This window comes from Lasioglossum baleicum, chromosome 3, assembly GCF_051020765.1.
Source record: "Lasioglossum baleicum chromosome 3, iyLasBale1, whole genome shotgun sequence".
NCBI lineage: Eukaryota > Metazoa > Arthropoda > Insecta > Hymenoptera > Halictidae > Lasioglossum > Lasioglossum baleicum.
In genome coordinates, this window is record NC_134931.1 from 4,514,592 (window position 1) to 4,532,017 (window position 17,426).

Below are 17,426 nucleotides of genomic sequence, written 5' to 3' on the forward strand. Positions count from 1 at the left end.
TAAATATTACCATTAAGGACAACACTTTAGCATATCGTTTTGTAACTTATTATACAATGTTAGTGATGTCTCTTAAGAATTGTAAAAAATTCGAGACATTGGGAAAATTACAAACAGTACCTAACAGAAATTAGGCGGCGGCAGTAAACGAGTTAAAACGTCTCGGTCGCGAGTCGCCATAGATTTCCTAAATTCTCCGCGATACGACGACGCGATGAGATTGCGAAAATGAACGTTGAAATAAGTTACGCAATGTTCGTTATTGCCTGCTTCCGCTAATCTTTGGCGTGATGGCCGAATAACGAAATTACAGTGACATTGACATTCCACATCGATGCCACAACGTTCACGTGTGCCATTAAGCAACTCTCGCCTTTCGGCGTCGATTCAACCAGCCCCTTTTTCCATTCACACCACGACAACCCTTATCTTTCGCGCGAGCGCGCTTCCAAAGCAAACGTAATTTTATTCTTCTCTTACTTACAATTAGTCGACGCGATTAAACATTTAAGAACATCTGCATATACATATTGCACACCCGCTTGCTCGCAATTTTTAGGAATTCTCTTCGGAGAAAATTATTGAACCTCTCACATTGGAAAGTTTGCACACATATTTCACTAATTACGGTATCTTTGTCGCAAAGAAAAACAAACTTTTTCGCTCGACCTGCTTCTTGTGAAATCAGAATTAGCATAAAGATCAACAGGCTTGTAATTAACCCTCAGCAACCCTCTAAAAATTATTAAACAAGTTGGTATCTAATCAATTACTAAACATTTAAGTATTGTACGAGGTATAATATCAAAAAAGTCATATACTATTCTAGCTAGGGAGAAATGTTTAATTCTCGAGTTAAAATAGCTCCGAGTGCAAAGGGTTGTAAGAATTATACATATGTATAATAGTCCTTCTAATTGTTTTCGTCCACGTTTCAAAATGGATTCGAAGCGAACAAGAAATTCTCGGGTCTCGACGAAGACGAATTGTTGACAAAAGTAAGAACGATCTCACTCGCGATCGTTTATTGCATACATATTTGATATGTTTTCCGAACCGGTATCGCAAACACATAAATTCTAATGGTAGGTTATTAAAAAAAACTCGTTTAAAACGAGTGAGACTATTTTTCTTCTTTTTAGGAACAGCTTGGGGCTACATCGAGTCGTTCCTCTTTTGGCTGATCCAGGACTTAGGGGGATCAAGATCACTCATGGGTATCACCATAACCGTAGGCGGTATAGCCGGCATACCATTACTGGTTCTATCTGGCCCAATCATATCAAAGATCGGCCATGCCAATGTACTGTTCATAGGCTTCGTTTTTTACGCCATAAGACTTTGCGGTGAGCATCCATTTTAATTCCTGCACGTCTACAGTAACTCCGTGATAATTGCACCGGCCTCGATATTATAGCACAGCCACGGCCTGCTATTTTTCTGGTCGCCATCGCGGTCACATTAATCTGTCCTCCGAACCGCTTTTTTACGCTGCACGAAGAAATCGCTTTCCTAATTAATTTAACTACTGTAGTTCTGTTGCCTTTTTGATCCCTCTCGTAAAATCCCTCCCAATTAGTTTGAGCACCTCTCAATATCTTCCTATTTACATTGTACTGTATGTAAAATATACATATGTACATAGTTATGTATTTTCAATCGTATTTTTAACTTGACGTTCTTTTACACAGGTTACTCAATCATTTACAATCCGTGGCACACGCTCATTTTCGAGGCGCTCGAATCAGTGACTTTGTCACTCAGTTTCACCGCTGCTGTTACTTACGCCGCTAAATTGTCTACTACTACCACTGACACCTCGATACAAGGACTGTTGGGTGGTGTTTACTATGGAGTAGGTTAGTAACTATTTCACAAATATTTTACATTAACGTTATTCATCGTTAGACAGCGGATCTTTATGCAAAATAAAAATTTTACACCTGAATTGCAACAAACTAAGGTAAGGTAAACATTTACTTTCTTCGTTAATATATTTAATAGGTTGAAAGTAGTATCAGACGATTGCACAAGTTCGTGCCCGACTTGAAAATAAAATTCAATGGTTAAATTTGAAAGAATACAGCTTTATTAATCAATTGTATAGTCACCATTCTTTTCTACAATTAGAAAAGTACTGTCGTGCAGTACAGTTTGCGACATCTATGAAAATTGTGTGTGGGCACGAACTTATGCAATCATCTGCTATAACAGTATTTTGAAATTTTTCTAATGTTTTAATATAAATATATCCATAAAATCCGCTGTCTATTCGTCTTTACAGTGCTGTGAATAGTGTGAGTTTATAATTATTCACAGCACTGTACATTATTAGTAAGGTTAACGTGATACGTCATCTAAAAAGTGAGCACGATAGATTGACGAGACTGCTACAACATCTTGAACAATTGTTCTAGGCAAGGGTTCCGGAAGTCTGATCGGCGGCTACCTAATGAAAGCGTTCGGGACACGTCCAACGTATCGAATCTTCGCTGCGTTGACATTGATCACGGGTGTGATGTATTACATCTTCAACGTGGCGTACTTGAAGAAGCGTCCGCAGACGGAGGGCAACGATATCGTGAAGAAGAAACCGAAGAAAATGGAGAATCAGAACGGCGGTGTTGAGCCGGCGATTATCGAGATGGCGATGGAGGAGAAGAAGCCTAGCGACGAGTCGAAAGAGAACGAGTCGAACAATTTGTCCGGTATCGATAACCAGGCGTTCTCGAAGGGATCGGAGAACGGAAACGAGCTCCGGGACGAGGACAATAGATCTGCGAACAATATGGAGACGATCAACAACGCGAAGAACCTCGATCAAATCGAGAAAGCTGAGGATAACAGCCGGAAGAAGCTGAAGAAGACGAAGAAAACCGAAGAACGAATGAAAACGAAAGAATGTTCGCGGCAAAACGGCACGACGAATCCGGGCTACGACGACGAACAGGATCGATGTAATGTCACCATCGAGAGCCAACCGGACGACAAGAAGTGAACAAGTTCCTCCACAGATCTCGATACTCTTCCTTTTCTTCGTTGTTTCGCCGATCGATCGATCGATCGATCATCCGATCACCGCGAACTGTGCGGCGTGGCGAGATACAAAAATTGCTCGCTTTCAATTTATGTTTTTCATTTTATCAATTCCGAGGGAATCCTCGCGGGAGAATCAGTATTTTTACAGCATGAAGTATTAAAAAGATGAAAATTTCAGACCTTCCTGCTCGCGAAAGCCGGATCAACGACGAATGGTAAATGAAGCGATGTGTTTTGCGATATAGTATAAATAAGACGAAGGTTGCAGCAATCTAAATGAAATGCGTCTCTCGGTTACGGTACTCTTACTGATCTACGATCTTGTACAAATTGTATACTCGTGGGAAATGAATCGTAGCGTCGTCGCGAAGATACTATGTCGCTCGTAAGTATTCGAGCGTTGATAAATTGTGATACTACGTTGACGAACATATTTTTCTGTCAATTCACACTCTTTACTACATATGTAGATTTTATCAGAAGTTCCGTGGTGTCTAACGAAATAAGCGATTGTTCTAATTCACCGTCGAATATTGAACTTCAGTCATAATTACATGGAAATGTAATGTTTGTCAACATCGAACGAGATTCGACATCGATCGAATACTTTCGAGCACAATCGACCGTACAAGATCTTCGATAATCTTATTTATCCGAGTGCCGAACGTTCAATCGCCCCCGGGAAATCATTCGCAGAATACCATAATTAAACATCGTGCATGTACTTCGCAGTATCGAGTGTCGAATCACTTTTATCACACATGTCTTTTCTAGTGTTGAGTATTACTGAATCTCTATTTTGTACACTGTATTTTTTTCTTCTCGTTTTAGAATAACGTGTAGCGTAGATGCTGCAGAATCGTCACCAATCAACTAGAGATAGAAATCATTTTAATAAGCGCGAATGTTAATATAAGTACATGTTGAATCGCTCGATAAATATATACATTTGTTACTGTTATGGAAGTCATATATTTTCTCAGCGAGATAGACTAATATAAATTATAGTGAAAGTACGAATATAAATAATATTGTATATGTCAACTGTGGACGTCTCTACGCGTACAGATTTTTATCGAACATTTTCGCGAAAGCCGGATTTCGAGACTAATTCTCGAGAAAGGCTCGTTAAAATTCATTGAAACGTTAACTAGCGCGTAAAATCCATAGTTTAGCTGTAAGATAAGCGATGTAAATTTTGTTCATCGCAGAAAACAACAAAATCGAAACTGAGCCCGGAGATACAGTCCCGTCCATAAATCACCGGACACTTACTTATCTTCGACAAAATGCTGATTAAAGAATACAAGCTTCCAGCTTGACTGTATTGTTTCATTTTGGTTAGATGTAGCTATTATACGATAACATTTGAATGGAAATTAAATAATATAATATGCTATTTGAATAAATGTTGGAAAAAAGAGATTGAGAAATTGTGGGATGATCATGGACAGCACTGGAAGCGAAATTGGGAAACAATTACCCCACTTAAATCTTAAAAATTAGAAAATATAAGGATAGTAATGAAAATTTAGAAAATATAGGATGTTTTGATCAGATTCGATTTACATGTTTCTACATTCGAGAAAATTAATAAGTACCATTTTTATTTCATAATATAGGTCATTGAATAACAAAAAATCGTCTGCATCCAAATTGGCATAAGTATTCAGTGACTTATGGACGGAGGTGTACGACCTTTAAAGTTTCCACGCGTTAAAGTTACTCGCGCGATGTTCCTTCGCCGCGCATTCAAGTCACCGGCGCACAGTGGACTGGATCGAGAAATTTCGTGGCATTTTACTATAACTCTTGAACCACAAGAGATATCGGGATGAAATTTCCACTAAAATTCATGAAAAAATTATGCCTATCCGCTGACAAATGATCGTAACAAATATATAGTGTTTGTAATCATTTTCTAATTAATCGCTTAAATTTTATTGTTCTAAAATAAAATTTAAAATTGTTTACTTGTTACTTATTCAGTACATTTCCAGACACTTTAAATCACCGATCGCTTCGGTTGGAAATCTCTCTTCGTATATCTGGAAATATTCACGATACTAAAATACTAAGGGATTAATATAGTTAGCTATTTAGTTCTCAGATAATATAGGTCCTTTAATAACAAAAAATCGTCTGCGTCGAAATTCGAATAAGTATCCGGTGACTTATGGACGGGAGTGTATAATTTGCAATTGTCGACAACGACGCTTACACCGGCAACGTAAAAGTGGAACTGTGCGACCGGCCTTGAAACACCGCGAAGGACTCAATTATCTACGATAAAAGACTAACGTCCCAGAAAACGGATATTAAGCCTATACGAATTAACCGCTAATAGGACACACGCTGTTAAATAATGAAAACGCAATGGCGGTTCCGCGGAGGAACAATGTGATATAACTATGCAGGAAATAGTGCATAATTGCAACTTCCCTAATTGTACAGCCGTGAAGATTATAACGAGAGTTTGTTCTTTATTCGCGGACTATCCTCAAATGAAATTAGATAAACGAATAAACGGAGAGGTGGAAATCATTGAAAGACCGATTTTTCCTTGTTGTCTGATATTCAACGAGACTTCCCTTGTCCATTCGGATCGATGATTAACCGGTCAAGGCCGCGTTGACTATGTTTCCTTCCTCGTAACGGTGTGTTATACATACATAGTTTGCGAAACGGATTAGAACAAGTTTGTCAACGGTCGTTTCGAGCAATTAACGCCTCCGCGTTTCCGCGGCAAAACTTTTGTCTGCTCGAGTGTGAACTCGATGTGGCAGAATTGTCCGAGATTAAGCAAATTAATTGGGATTCGTGACGGAGAACGGAGACATTTTCATCTGAAACAGTTGCCCGAGCGTTTACGCGAACGAAGCGGTGGCAATTAATAGCGCTAAGGATCGCGACCAACGAAATTAGAGCCGGACAGTAAATTTCCAGGCTCTAACTAGTGAGATACAGTTACGAGTCTATATAGACCACGCAAACCGAAGTTCCTCGATCATTCATCTTTGCCTGCCGGAGAAGATGATACGCATATTGATCTCGTTTCTTTTAGCGAATCTGTCAGCCACTTCGGTATTGCCGGAAGTGATGTCGTACGCGAAAGTGTCGAGGAACGGCCAGCAAGATACCGACCTGGGAACTGGCCAGACGTCGTGGATCACAAGGTTTGATTGTTAATAAGATTAAAATTCTCTGCATTGATTGCAACACGATGACATTGATTCAAACACTCACTTTCTGTACGATGCACGTGATCTGCACTCGCGATGCTCGATGATATTAATATTTAGCATAATGTTTTCAATGTTCTTATTCAAATTTTGATGCAGACGATTTTTTATTATTAAGTGGATAGTCTCGTTTCCAGGATTGCAAGAGTGCAGGATACGTCTTCTCATTTCTCGATAACACAAAGATTTTAATAGTAAAACGGGCTAGATAAAAAAAGATCAATCTAATCAAAATAAACAATAAAATCAAGCTGGAAGCTTATGTATTCTTTAATTACCATTTTGTTGAGTAATCCTCCCACAATTTCTCAATCTCTTGTTTCCAAAATTTATTCAAATGTATGTATATATTTAATTTTGCATTCATATATGATCGTATAATAGCCACATCTAAACAAAATAAAACAAGCTGAAACCTTGTATTCTTTAATTACCATTTTGTTGAAGATAAGTAAGTCCGTTGATTTATGGACGGGAGTGTACCTTGGAGAGTAAACTGACTATTTTTGATTTTGAAGAATGATAACGAGCAGCAATGGAACGGAAAACGAGGGCAGAAGCGTGAAAAACATAGCAATCACGGCTTCTCCTGTGTACGTCGCGCCGAAAGGCCCGAAACTGCAAAATGGCGAGGCTGTCGATTATGCGACCGGTTCGAGGTAAAATCCAACGATTTCTTAGAACGCGATACTAATGTTAAAATTGCGTAGTACTGTACTATAATTAAATAAAATAAAAATTTTCAAAAAATGCTAGAAAATAAAATCTCACGAAATTTAGTACGATTTTTATTTATTTCAGATTTACAAAGACTAATTTCTGTAATAAATACCTGTAAATCTAATTAGACTGCGGATATTTATGCAATTTTAAATTTTTATAGACGAACTTTGAGAAAGTGGCGTGAAATAAAATCCTATTTTTAATGTGGACAGTCTTTGTAGATCTGAAACAAATGAAAATCTTACTAACTTTTATATTGCGGTATTTTTTGAACATTTTCGTAAGCCACGAGTGCATAAAGATCCTTAGTGTAATGATAATTGATTGCAGGTACTCGACGCTGGATTACGATATGTTGGCGAAGCTGAACGGTAGGAAGCAACTCCAAGACAGATACCATCCGTCACCGATTTACGCTTTCAAGAACAAGGATCCTGCGAAGGACCCGAAGGACAGTCCGAGACCTGTTCAAGCGACACGGCCAATTGGTCCTCCGAATAGTCCTCCGAGCGGACCACCCAGCGGACCGCCGTCCTCGAGCGGGTTCGACTACTTGAAGCAGCCGTTCGTAGACGGTTACGACTACAAACCTCCCGATTTTCTAAACGACAAACCAATCTCGAAGCCGTCCGAGTATCTCAGCGATAAACCGATGCCGAAACCGCCGGATTATCTCGCGGACAAGCCCATCTCGAAGCCGCTGTCCATGGACGACTACTCGGACTTCGAGATCAGCGACAAGGTAAAGATTCTCTGTCCATTAGCGAGAACGTATTTTCACTCGACGCGTCCGTCGAACCACCGTTCTAAACCGAAGTAGCTTCTTTAGCCGAACAAAAATTGAATGGTTTCCCATATAATAATTACTAGACTACGGATCTTTATGCGAAATAAAAAATGTTCGCATTGATTGCACGACACAGAAGACAAGTAAAAATTGTATTCTTCTGTTAATTTATCGTATGAAGCTGAAACTAATACATCAATGTCCTCAAATATTTTTAACGTATCCAATGCTTTAAATTGTATGAGCACATTTTTGTCACAAATGCATCGAATCCGTAGTCTAATAATTAATATTACTATTATGTATGAAGAATTTGTACATAAATGTCAAAGGAGAGAGGATTTAATAGTTTTAAAGGATCGAGATTTTGAACTTATTTCAGCCTCCAGATTCCTACAAGCCAGACGCCTCGTTCGATTCGCATGACTCAGATTACTCCGATTTTCCATCCAATTCCTATCCCAGCGATCCCCCGCCGAAACCGATCGAGTATTCTGCTCCCCTAGATCATCCACCGTTCGATGGCCACACGTACGGTCACGATCACGATCACGATTTCCATCACGAGTTGATCTATGATCACATACCCGAGTACCACGAGCACACCGAGAAGCCGGAAATGAACGATCAGAGGCTGGACAAGAGGCCCTACTCGTACTATTTCATAGGGAAGAAGCTCTGGTATGTTCCGCTGTACTTCAGCATCTACTTCATCATTTACATCGCTGCTCTGGTGCTGAAGAGCATAGCCAGGCACAAGATTACGTTCCCGGCTCATCTTGCGGAAGCCGTCGAGCACTCGAGAGCGTACGCGAACTTCAGCTGGTGGGATCTCGCAGCACGGATACTGGAGGGGGTCGAGAGTTTTGCGGAGAAGTATGGGAGGGCTTCTTAGAACCTCCGAGAACTCGAAGAACTCGAAGTACTGAACGCTTCTTTATACGACGCAGCGCGGTGTTAACGCGTTCTCCACCATGTTGGCCTCTGCTAACTCTCTTTGATTGAACACCTTGCAAAAACCCGGCTAGTTTCAGTACAATTGTACTTTTTCGAACTCAACATATTTTTATATCTACATATGGGTTTTGCAAATCAATTTCACCCTCTTGCAAATCAATTTCACCTTTTTGTAATACATGAATTGGTAATTAGTAGACTGCGGATCTTTATGCATTTATAGTAAAATTTAGTAGATGAAATTCGAAATTGTTGAAAAATTTTTAAAATTGAAGATGTCAATGTATGATTTCTCCTCTATTAAAATCATTGAGGGAAGAAATAATTAACATTCAATTTGGTTTCTATTTCTTGCAATCAATGCAGATCATTTTTATATTGCATAAAGATTCGCAGTCTCGTAATTACTTCTAAATACGTATTTGACGTACATCTTTGCAATAGATAAAATTTTGGATTTCTTGACAATTAATTTACATTTGATTTGATCTTTTTTAGATAACACTTACTTAAAAATGCTTTATTCGTGAAAGGTTGAAATTGATTTGCAAAAGGATGAATTTGAACTATTTTAATACATTGCTTGTAAATATTGTTCGGTACAGCGAGATGGGTCTGGTAATAAATATGCAATTAGTTACTATTTCGATATTATAGTATGAGTGTAACGTAAGCATTATTGTGTATCGATTAATAATTCACTATGAAGAATGATGAACGTGCCATTCTGCTAGCATGTGTAGTAAAAGGGCTTTCTCTTTTTGGGATACGAAATAAACAATTATTTATTGATACACACAGCGCATCATTTAAATGTATTTTGCATATGTAAATATTAACTGTAACATATTTATTGTTTTTGTACATATTCTCTCGACAATAGATTATTTATGTCAAACGATGTACTAACTTGTTAGTCTAATTGTAAGATGTAAGATAATGTGTCCCCTTCAGAGTGAATTCGAATATACATTCGGACAATCATTGTTTAAATCATTGTAGAACATACACATGTAATGTGTGTCCGACAGTTGAATAAACTTCATTTCCGAATCATATGTTACTGAAATTATTATTCCTAAGCGATTTTCGTTCTGATTTTCTACATACGTGCTTTATTTACATTATGATGAATAGACTGCGGATCTTTATGCAAAATAAACAATGTTTGCATCGATTGCAGGACACAGGAGCCAAATAAAAATTGTATTCTTCTTTTAATTGTCCTATTAAGCTGGAACTAACATATTGATATTCTTAAATATTTTTAACATGTCCACTGCTTTAAACTGCACTTGCCCATTTTTCTCATAAATGCATAAAATCCGCAGTCTAATGGTGAATATTGTAAAATATTGTGATCGTAATTGCATAACATTTTCACGATGTTCGTTCTAACCAATTTATGTTCTTGTCCCATTTGATATGGTCAATTTTTCTCAAGTTCGATTTCGTTGCGACACGAGTTATAAAATATCACGATCGCGATTGTATAATATCTGGAAGGCAAAAGAAACTGACGGGGGATAAAAGTAACTGCGGGTACTGCGTACATCAAGAAGCAGAATATTCCGTCGATCATGTGGCGCGATTAAGCTCATGAAGACGGCCGTTTCGGAACAATGTCGCGTTCGTAAATTCCTCGCAATACCGGCGTATTCGGTTATGGCCGCTTCTTACTGTCACAACGGAGAGTCACGGCGCAACTTTTTGGACGGATAACGAGGTGGAATTTGTCAGTATCGGCAGAATCGAAAGAATTACAGGAAACGGGGCGAGAATCCCTGATGGTCCAGCATTCCGATTGACCAATTACGCCGGCGCAATCCGGCTCTCATCCCCGGTTTTCTTTTCGGGTATGATCCCCTCAGTTCCGTCGCGTACCGAGAATACAAAGTGTCTCATCATATTACACTTTCGCGTGTTCCCGACCGTGCATAATGCATTTCATGCATAAGAATCGCCATCGATCCGCGATCAGATTACCTCTGGACACACACCACCGACTTTTTCTGATTTATTAGCGCCCTAGGGTTTCGCGGACCCCATTTTATTTATTTATACCGAGACACAGATTAGATTCTTCTCAACGTCGCAATTCAGACATTATAAATACAATGCTTTCTTGAAAGTTTACACAATTTTTAATACCCACGATAATTAAATGGGGATGCAGTGTGACCACTATACCACTGTATCATAAATAGACTGCGGGGATTTTTATGTAAAATAAAAATGATTTCCATCAATTGCAAGATACAGCAGCGTTATACTATACATATCTATGTATTTATCTTTCCTTTACAGTTTTAGCTAGCCAGTTAACCACATTTTATTTATTTATACCGGGAAATAGATTAGATTCGAAATAGATTCAACGTTGGAAGACACGAATTATAAATGCAATGCTTTCTTGGAAGTTTACAGATTTTTGTATAACCACGATAAATAAATGGGGGTGCAATGTGAACACTATACCACTGAATGAGTAAAATAAAAATGATTTGCGTCAATTGCAAGATGCAGCAGTACCACATACACATTTGTATCTTGCGGACCTATTTCAACTCAAAAATTAAACATTTCTTCCGACCTAGTGTAAACAATATTTTGAATAATGGTACAGCAATTTTTAGTTGTGAATATAATAATCCAAAGGTACTATAAAGTTGATCGGTAATGCTCTTGAGAGAATGCATGTTTCGACGAATCAGGTTGAAAGTTTCCTGTACAATCTTCGACGTGTACAGGGTGTAAAGAGATTATACAGTGGCCCACAAAAATGTTCGTACACCATTTTAAACAGAATAACTTTTTTATAATTGTACCAAACGATCTGATGTTTTGTAAACCATTAGAAGCCATTGGTTTACTAAGTGGTCTGCAAAAAAAATTTCCAAAACTTATAACTTACAAGGTTACATGCAAACATAAAAAAGGCATTTTTTAAAACTTTTTTATTAGGGCCCTTAATGAAAATTTAAAATATATGTTTTTTAGATCTATGTTAGTTATGCACATACTGAAAATTTCATCGAAATCGATTAACATACACACGAGCTACAAGCGGCTAAAAATTGTGAAAATTGTAGTTTAGTTGTAGTTTAATTGTAGATTCGTGTCGTTTTTTCTCTTGTCAACTGATTTCGATGAAATTGTATGTATGTGCATAACTAACATAGATCTGCAAAACATATATTTTAAATTTGCATTAAGGGCCCATATGAAAAAGTTTTAAAAAATGCCTTTTTTAGTTTTGCATGTAACCTTGTAAATTATTATAATTTGTGGAAAATTTAGTAAACCAATGCTTCTAATTGCTTACAAAACATCAGGTCGTTTGGTACAATTATAAAAAAGTTATTCTGTTTTAAAGGATGTATAAACACGAACACTTTTGTGGGCCACTGTATCTCGCGGCTACCATAGTATGATCCTACACCCTCGATTTGGTTGAAATTGAACTAAGGAAGGTGCCGCAAAATTGACCTTGACCTTGAATCTTAAGGTCAGAAGGTCAACAATTTTTTTAATTGCATCGTATTTTACTCGTCGCGGTTGAGTTGCGACCCACGGTTCCTATTGCACTTTTAACCTTCGCGACGAGTAAAATACGATGCAATTTAAAAAAGAATGGTTGACCTTCTGGCCTTAAAATTCAAGGTCAAGGTCAATTTCGCGGCACCTTCGTTGGTTCAATTTCAACCAAATCGAGGGTGTAGAATCATCCTATGGTAGACGCGACATATAATTTCTTTACACCCTGTACACATTGAATACAGCGAGCAATAGATTAATTTATTTACGTCGTTTATTTAAAGAAAAAATTCGCAATAGTGATTCTGGATTGAGTTAAAGTATTCACTAGCGAAATGACAAGGGTCACCGTAAAATTCCATTTTTCTCCCTGGTTTTTAGACACTTGTCTGACTTGGTTACTATACCTTGGGGCTGTTTGAACTGGTCGTCCGTTGTTCGATTGTCTTTATCTCGGTCAATTTGAGCATTTAGCCGTTCCGCATCTATAAGCCGAGAGTTTAACCGGCTAACTAAATGACGGAAAGTTTTTCGCAGTGCTGGCGGCGGAACTTTTGTTGTTGGTACCGCAAACAGACAGTAGCCAAACGTACAACAACGAGCATCAGCCTGGTTAACCGATATATGTACATCCTCCTACGGTATTAGGATAGGCGATTAGCGTGCTCTTAAGCAAGTACCGTTGAAACAATACTCTAAACCGGCGATAATTGCGACACATGTTTCTGCTTGATGCAGGTTCAGTTAGAAACGGCCTAGAGGCTGGCCACTTCGTTACGCTCGTACACGAGCGTCTTTAGCCCATTAACGAGCATGGACGAATTAAGTCGGGTGCACCGCCTTATGATTTTGTAAAGCTCCTGATTCGAGCCGGTGCTCGAATTCTCATACAGGAAAACTTGATGGAAACTCGTGAATTTTCGGAGTTCTTCGAAATCGTCCGCGTAAGGCAAAGCGAATATACGAAATATGTGAATTACAGGTTTTCGCACTCCAACATCCAGATCCTTTTGAAACTCAATTTTATCCATCAAGAATATTTAAAATTATTTATTTATTTATTTATTTATTTAGACACTCTTAAACAGTGTCATTACTGAAATCATTTTTTCCAGAAGCTTCTGGTCTCAACGATAAAATCAAGCTGATTCAACGATAATAATTGAAAGTTTATTAATTCTTGTTAATTATGCAAAATATCAATCAGCAGAGTAAGACGTAAGATACTACATGTTTGTTATTGATTTGCAAAAGGGTGAAATTGATTTGCAAACTGGTGAATTTGGAGTGCAAAACCTGTGCAATAAGTAGACTGCAGATTTGATGCATCTATCAAAAAGCAGATCAGATGCGAAACATCAGAAAAGTTTATAGAATTTGGAAATACTGTTGTACTATCTTGAACTCATTAAAATGACTGATAAGAAAAATAAATGTCTATGTAGGTCAAATCCACAGTCGAATAATAAAGTAAAATTGTTTCCATGGATAAATTTTTTCAATCGTCTGTTCACGAATGGTTACGCAATCTGATAGGAGGTGTATGCGATTTTCTTTATCAACAGGAAGGAGAACCATGCTTTATTAGTGAAATTGATTTGCAAAACGGTGAGTTTGGAGTGCAAAACCTGTATAATAAATACGCGGGCAATTGCGTTCGTCTAAAAATCGTTTGAGATTCTGCAAACAAAGGCGGAGACAAGAAGTGCAAACACCATTCGAAATAAAAGAGCGAAGACAGGAGGCAGAATGTGCGGAAATGGGGCTCGTCCGTTTCGTCGCCTAGTGGCGAATTCTTGACTGAAGTGTTTCTAGACGACGCGACGATACGTAAGATCTGTAACAATTAGGGCTGTTAGCGCCTTACGCTGGATTTGCTTAACGTTTCTGGTGATACAGTTACCGGTACGCGTGAAACGTAACAGCGTGTTTGAACTGGGTCTTCGAATCGGTTCTCAGTTGCTGCTTGCATTTGATCGTCGACGGTTCTTCCGATCGGGATTCCCGTCATCGGCGTGTTTCGAGATTCGTTTCGAGATTCGATTCGAGATCCGAACAATAGCAGCGGCGATTTTCGTTCCCGGTTCTGCGAGGATTCGGTTCGATCGGCTACGAAGTATGAACGAGCCGGTTAATGGTGAACACAGGTTCGCGTGAATCGGTGAAACGGAAGAGAAAAGTGTTCGCGAGACACGTGTTCGTGAATGAGACGCGCAGGACACGCGTTTTCCGACCAGTTCTCAGGGTTCATCGAACAGAATCAACCGGAACAGGCATTATGGGTAAGCGCTGAACAATAATCTCCTGCGATCGCGGCTTTCTCGATGAACTTCGCAGAAAGCCGAGTAGAATGATATTATCGAGATTGAATATATTCTGGGAAATTCAGAATGTCGAAAATTGTGTCAAAATCTAGAGAAGTTTGTATTTCATGCTTTTTGTGAGGGAGAGAAAGAGAGAGAATTGCCAGAAGTTTTATAAGCTGAGGTACTATTCAGCGATTTGTTTACCGCTCGAACTACAGTAAATCTTCTATTAATGCAAAAAGGCCATATACGATGAATGCAAAAAAATATCCCCTCCACTACAGCAACCTGATCTCAGCTCGGGTATATCGGTGTGAACCACTACTAATGCGACGCGGAGAGTCGCAGTCGTCGGCACAGTTCAAAGGCCCGTGCGTACTCACAATGTAATACCATTATAAAATCTTTTTTGTTATAACTTATTTTTTTATGGAACTTTCACCAATATACTTGTGGCATTTTTCTGATTAAAATAAGACCAAACACGATATAATTTCAACTGTATTTAGTGGTTTAATTGACGATGAACGTTTCGGACGCAAGGAAGGATAGCGTATGGGAAAGAAAGAGACGCGGAGAGTCGCTGTTGCTTACAAAATAGTGTCCGTCTACGATAAATGCAAACGAACCTCCACGTGGCTTTTGCGTTTATAGATGATTTACTGTACTTCTCAACTTTTCAACTTGTTACGTAGAACTCTTTTATTTGTATTATCTAAACGGCCTATTTAAAATGATGTTGAACCGAATCTTTTAAGAACATATGTGCAATATTTCAGACAGAAGACGAACAAATTTAGTCTGCCACTGCCTTCTGTTACTCGTTTGCATCTCCCATGTCTCAGCCGATGACAATTATCCCGCGATCGCTATACCATTGGAGGAATCTGCAGAAAATTCTGACGCTGTCACAGCTCTGCAATCGTACAGGTACTTTAAAAATCGTTTCGAACCATTTCTTTCTTACGTACGATGTTGTAAAATCAACTTCGAATATACAGGGTGATTTTGGGAACTGGGACAAAAGTTACTGCTCTTTTTCAAGTATAAATAGAAAAAAATGATACAGGATAAAATCATATGCCATAATATGTCCTACCTTCCTATGACCTTATTTTGTAGATGCGCCGATGCACCCGCCAGGTGCAATTGCACTTTATTCTTTAATGCAATCCCATCTTTTTGTTAAACCAATCGATCCCTTTTATTATCCTACGTGTAAAAGTACTAAACCAAGGTCATCGAAATGTCAATACCCACATTTTGTGTCACAGTAAACATGACATTAGTTCCTACAATTAATATCGAGAGTTTCTATGCTTCTTGTATGAAGTATGTTTCCGACACAAAATGTCAAATATCTCGTGAAGTATTGACATTTCGATGACCTTGGGTTAGTATTGTGTTGGAACCAGTAGCGCGTTATAACTAGTTGGGGCCTAGGGAAAAAGTAGAATTTCTGAGCCCCTAACCCCAACTAAAGAACTTTATGAGAAAAACGTAGAATTTAGATCTTGGATCTTGGTTTGTGTTCGGGGACCCCTTTTGTTTGGGGCCCCGTGCATTCGCCCAAGTTGCCCATAGGGTAATGCACCACTGGTTAGAACGAAAGTTCGTAGCTTTTGTAAATTAAAATTGAAAGCTATTATAAAATTCAGACATTTATTCATACAGATGTATTCAATAACATATTTTCCATTCTGTTCTATTACTTTCTGCCATTTTCGAGGTAACTTCTCGTGTTTTTTTTATTGATTAAACATATGAATAAATACCTTAATTTAATCTTCGATTCTCAATTTGAAAACACTACGAACTCCCTTTCCAACCCAATACTTTTATATGTAGGATAATAAAAGTAACTGCACCTGGCGGGTGCATCGATACATCCACATAAAAAATAAGGTCATAGGAAGTCTATTATGACTGGTCAGCGGATTTTATGCATTTATAACAAAAATGAGTAGGTATGATTTAAAATAGTAAAAACATTAGAAGAATTTAACAATACTGTGTTGATAAGTTAATATCACAGAAATATTCAACAAAGACAATTAACAAATGTTTACTGTTGTTAGACATTCGAGGGCATATCGACGCGGTCACGATGAGGATGATTATGATCACGATCATCACATGGAGGAAGAGGAACAAAAAGAGAAGGCAATAGTGGATTCAAAAGTTGACTATTGGGGTGGCTATTATGATTTCCTCATCAACGAGGGTAGTTACAAGTTCTGGGCCGTTTTTCAAGTGAGTCTCTGTTCTTGAATGAGTACATCAATTTCTTTTGAACTTTTTCAAAATTATTATAGTGTTCATGAAAAAAAGAAAACAGAATAAATGAATGGATGAATTTGCAGCTTGCCACCGCGGCTCTCCTGATCTACAGCGGTTTCGCCGCGCTTTACTTTGCCAAGGTGAATCCTCCGAACGCCGCTGACGACTTCGACGACATATTCCGTCGTCGGCGAAGAAGATCGACACCTGTCCCACCTCAGGAGAGGCCATATTGTGGTCTGGATAGCGTCACATTTCAAAGGATAATCGACGCACTCGCGAGAGAATTTCACTGACCAAAAATTTGCAAATCCCTCTGCTCTTGGCCAGAACTACCGTGAGATTTGTTGAAACTGGGTGTTCTTTTTATCAACTACCCGGACAATTATTTATAACTCAACTGCGGGTCTCTGCAACTGTTGCGGAGATGTATATATGTATAATATTGTGTGTAATTTAACGAATGTTATTGAATTACAGACGACTTGTTCTCTCGAAACATTGTGAGAGGTGGATGACTCTGTGCGGCAAGTTTGATATATACGATTGTTATAG

The 17,426-nt window shown here is 38.4% G+C and overlaps 3 protein-coding genes across 4 annotated transcripts in view; all 3 read left to right on the forward strand.

Moving 5' to 3' along the window:
• Positions 1–5,582, forward strand: part of LOC143221741 (uncharacterized) — a 38,802-nt gene extending 33,220 nt beyond the window's left edge. For both annotated transcript variants that reach the window (XM_076447213.1, XM_076447215.1), the window contains 3 exons: positions 1,143–1,346; positions 1,692–1,859; positions 2,418–5,582. In XM_076447213.1, the coding sequence (XP_076303328.1) occupies positions 1,143–1,346; positions 1,692–1,859; positions 2,418–2,998 (953 nt within the window). In that variant the 3' untranslated portion in view covers positions 2,999–5,582. The remainder of the gene's footprint in view (positions 1–1,142; positions 1,347–1,691; positions 1,860–2,417) is intronic.
• A 185-nt stretch (positions 5,583–5,767) lies between these two features.
• LOC143221743 (uncharacterized) lies at positions 5,768–9,649 on the forward strand. Its single transcript, XM_076447218.1, has 4 exons — positions 5,768–6,215; positions 6,800–6,940; positions 7,335–7,746; positions 8,174–9,649. The coding sequence occupies exons 1-4, from the start codon at positions 6,073–6,075 to the stop codon at positions 8,684–8,686; spliced, it is 1,209 nt and encodes a 402-aa protein (XP_076303333.1). The 5' UTR covers positions 5,768–6,072; the 3' UTR covers positions 8,687–9,649.
• A 4,914-nt stretch (positions 9,650–14,563) lies between these two features.
• LOC143221991 (uncharacterized) lies at positions 14,564–17,397 on the forward strand. The gene is made up of 4 exons (XM_076447765.1): positions 14,564–14,567; positions 15,371–15,521; positions 16,670–16,844; positions 16,955–17,397. The coding sequence occupies exons 1-4, from the start codon at positions 14,564–14,566 to the stop codon at positions 17,165–17,167; spliced, it is 543 nt and encodes a 180-aa protein (XP_076303880.1). The 3' UTR covers positions 17,168–17,397.
• The last annotated feature ends 29 nt before the right edge of the window (positions 17,398–17,426 follow it).